General features: G+C 39.0%; 1 protein-coding gene and 1 non-coding gene across 4 annotated transcripts in view; both read left to right on the top strand.

Annotated features, from left to right (window-relative positions):
* Ift88 (intraflagellar transport 88) overlaps window positions 1-2,367 on the top strand; it is a 130,326-nt gene extending 127,959 nt beyond the window's left edge. The window contains exons 24-25 of one of the 3 annotated variants that reach the window (XR_003847974.1): window positions 1,360-1,470; window positions 1,700-1,747. Coding sequence is in view for 2 of the 3 variants with exons in the window: in XM_008824332.3 (XP_008822554.1) it covers window positions 1,360-1,470; window positions 1,700-1,821 (233 nt within the window). In the remaining variant the exon portion in view is untranslated. Of the gene's footprint in view, window positions 1-1,359; window positions 1,471-1,699 lie in introns of all 3 variants that reach the window. The other 2 variants (XM_008824332.3, XM_008824333.3) reach the window with 2 other exon arrangements.
* LOC115068649 lies at window positions 298-403 on the top strand. The gene has a single exon (XR_003847978.1). It is a non-coding gene; the product is annotated as a U6 spliceosomal RNA (small nuclear RNA).
* Window positions 2,368-2,607: the final 240 nt, after the last annotated feature.

Here is a 2,607-nt window from a genome sequence, read left to right as displayed (position 1 = left end):
ATGCAGGCAATACACACATACACATAAAATAAAAATAATAAAATATTTAAATATAAAAAATTAAAATGTGGAGATTTTAGGGCTGAGAGTATAGCTCAGCAGCAAAATGCTTGTCTAACATACATTCTGATTTCAGTCACCAGCACTGGAAAAAAAAAAAAATGTTGAGATTTTAAAGACCATATTGTTTTGATTTATTCCCAGAAACATTATCAATAAACTAAAATATGAAGCATACTTAGAGGAAATGGCTGGTGTAGCACACTGGTGAGCCGCTCATTAAAAAGAAAGCTTACCATGCTCATTTGGCAGCACATATAATAAAATTGGAACAATACAGAGAAGATTAGCATGGCCCCTGAGCAAGGACGGCATGCACATTCCTGAAGTGTTCTATATTTTAAAAAATAAAATAATAATAAAAAGTAGAAAAAAGGATTCCATCATTGGGCTACAGTGTAGCTCAGAGGAAAGAATCTTTCCTCTACAGATCTAGAATCTTTCTCACTATAGAAATCAACGTCTATGTGAATACTCTTCATGTTTGAAGAAAGAGCTTGTGTGACTTACTTGCCACCCAGGTTCAGATTACCAGCTTGTTATACAACTATCCAGATGCTTATCCAGATGCTAAAATCCCAGTGTGACACCTACCTATAAACCCAGCACTGGGGAAGTGAAGACAGGATCAGAAATTCAGGGTGACTGTCAGCTACGGAGTGAGTTTGAGGCCAGCCTGAGCCTGAGATATATGAGACACCTGATGCTGTGCAAAAGGGCGCCTTGCCAGTCTTAAAATGAAGCTGACGATGCCATGTGGACCAGTCCCATGTCTTCCCATTTGTCATTCCTTCACATGCTATTTATTCTGAGTTGTAATATTCAAGATAATCTAACAACTTCTCTAAAAGTGAAACATGGAGCCAGTGAGATGGCTGGGAGTAGTGGGGGAGTTGAGGGCAAAAGTCACTTGCTGCCAAGCCTGGTGACAAGTTTGATCCCCAGGATCTACATGGTGGAAAGAGAAAGCCAACTCCCACAAGCTCAGTAGTTGTCCTTTGACCTCCACACACGTGCACGACAAGTGTATACGCACATACAGACACACAAATAAATAAATGTAAGAAAAATAAAATTAAAACCTGTAACTAAGCACATATTTACAGAATACAGATGCTTAAGTGGTTTTATATTCAGATTTCTAAGGGATTTCTTTCAAACATGAATTCCATTCCTAAGAAGTCGGCTTCCAGTGAAATAGTCTATTTCTTCACAAAGAAGTATGATTTTAGATGTGCAGTGTGGTGGTATGATTCCTCAGCATATTAAACAAATGCATCTTTATTTTTGTATTTTCAGATAGTGGCCAGAACAATAGTGCCAGTAGTAAAAGTGAACGACTGAGTGCCAAGCTCAGAGCTTTACCTGGGACAGATGAACCTTATGAAAGTAGCAGTAACAAAGAAATAGGCAAGTGCTGGTCCCCTCCCCAGCTCCCCCAGAACAGCTGCTCTGAAGAAGATGGCAAGTGTAACCTGGAAACCACCGAGAATTTGACATGTGCAGACAAAACGTAGTAACTTGGGAGAGATTTCTGTTCACTCTGAGTTGTTTGGTTTGGACTTTGAGTCTAGATTGTTTTCATGTTTCTTTTCTTTTTCTCTGATGCTCTAATGATGTGATCTGTTTTGAACCCTAGATGCCTCCTATGTGGATCCGCTGGGCCCTCAACTAGAAAGACCAAAAACTGCAGCCAAAAAAAGACTCGACGAGGATGATTTTGCTGATGAAGAGTTAGGAGATGACTTGCTTCCCGAATAATACAAACTTTAATGTATCATTTGTATGTGTGTGTTCGAATATTTGTGTGTACACATATGTATGTGTGCATGCACATGTGTGTTCATGCATGTGGGGGCCAGAAGACAACTTCAGATGTTTTTCCTCAGGCACCATCCACCTTTGTTCATTTGAGATAGGGTCTCTCACTGGCCTGGAATTTGCCAAATAGGCAAGGTTGGATGCCAGCAAGTCCCAGGGATCTGCCTGTCTCCACTTCCCCAGTGTTGAGATGATAGGCACGGGCCACCACACTGGCTCTACTTTATATGGGTTTTGGGGATTGAACTCAGGTCCTCATGCTTGCCCTGCAAGCACATTCCCAACTGAGCTATCTCTCCCAGCCCAATATGCCATTTATTAAAGGAAAGAAACTGCCTTACAAGATAATACTCTTGATAAACCAGATCAAATGTTTAAACTCTGATTTTGTACATTGTTAAAATTTGAAATAAGTGTATTCTGTTATATGAATATGGATTTATGTTGTAATTTTTATGGAATAGAACCATAAAACTAATACTTTCAGCCAGTGACTGCTGTACCTTTCTAGTAACAATGACCCACAGTAAGAAATAAAGTCTATAGCCCAACATAGCATCTACACACCCACATCAAGTATGTACATAGTCCCCAAATTTACTTTTATTACTGCAGTAAACAGAAATATTTTCTATAACTTCATTAAAACAGTGTGCTAGTAGAGATCACTGTATCTCGTGGCTTTAAAATATATTAAGATATATGCATGACCTTTATTCAAGTTAA

Source organism: Nannospalax galili, unplaced genomic scaffold, assembly GCF_000622305.1.
Source record: "Nannospalax galili isolate Female #2095 unplaced genomic scaffold, S.galili_v1.0 scaffold388, whole genome shotgun sequence".
Lineage (NCBI taxonomy): Eukaryota > Metazoa > Chordata > Mammalia > Rodentia > Spalacidae > Nannospalax > Nannospalax galili.
Note: the sequence above shows the minus strand (reverse complement) of the source record. Positions and strands in the feature narration are given on the sequence as shown.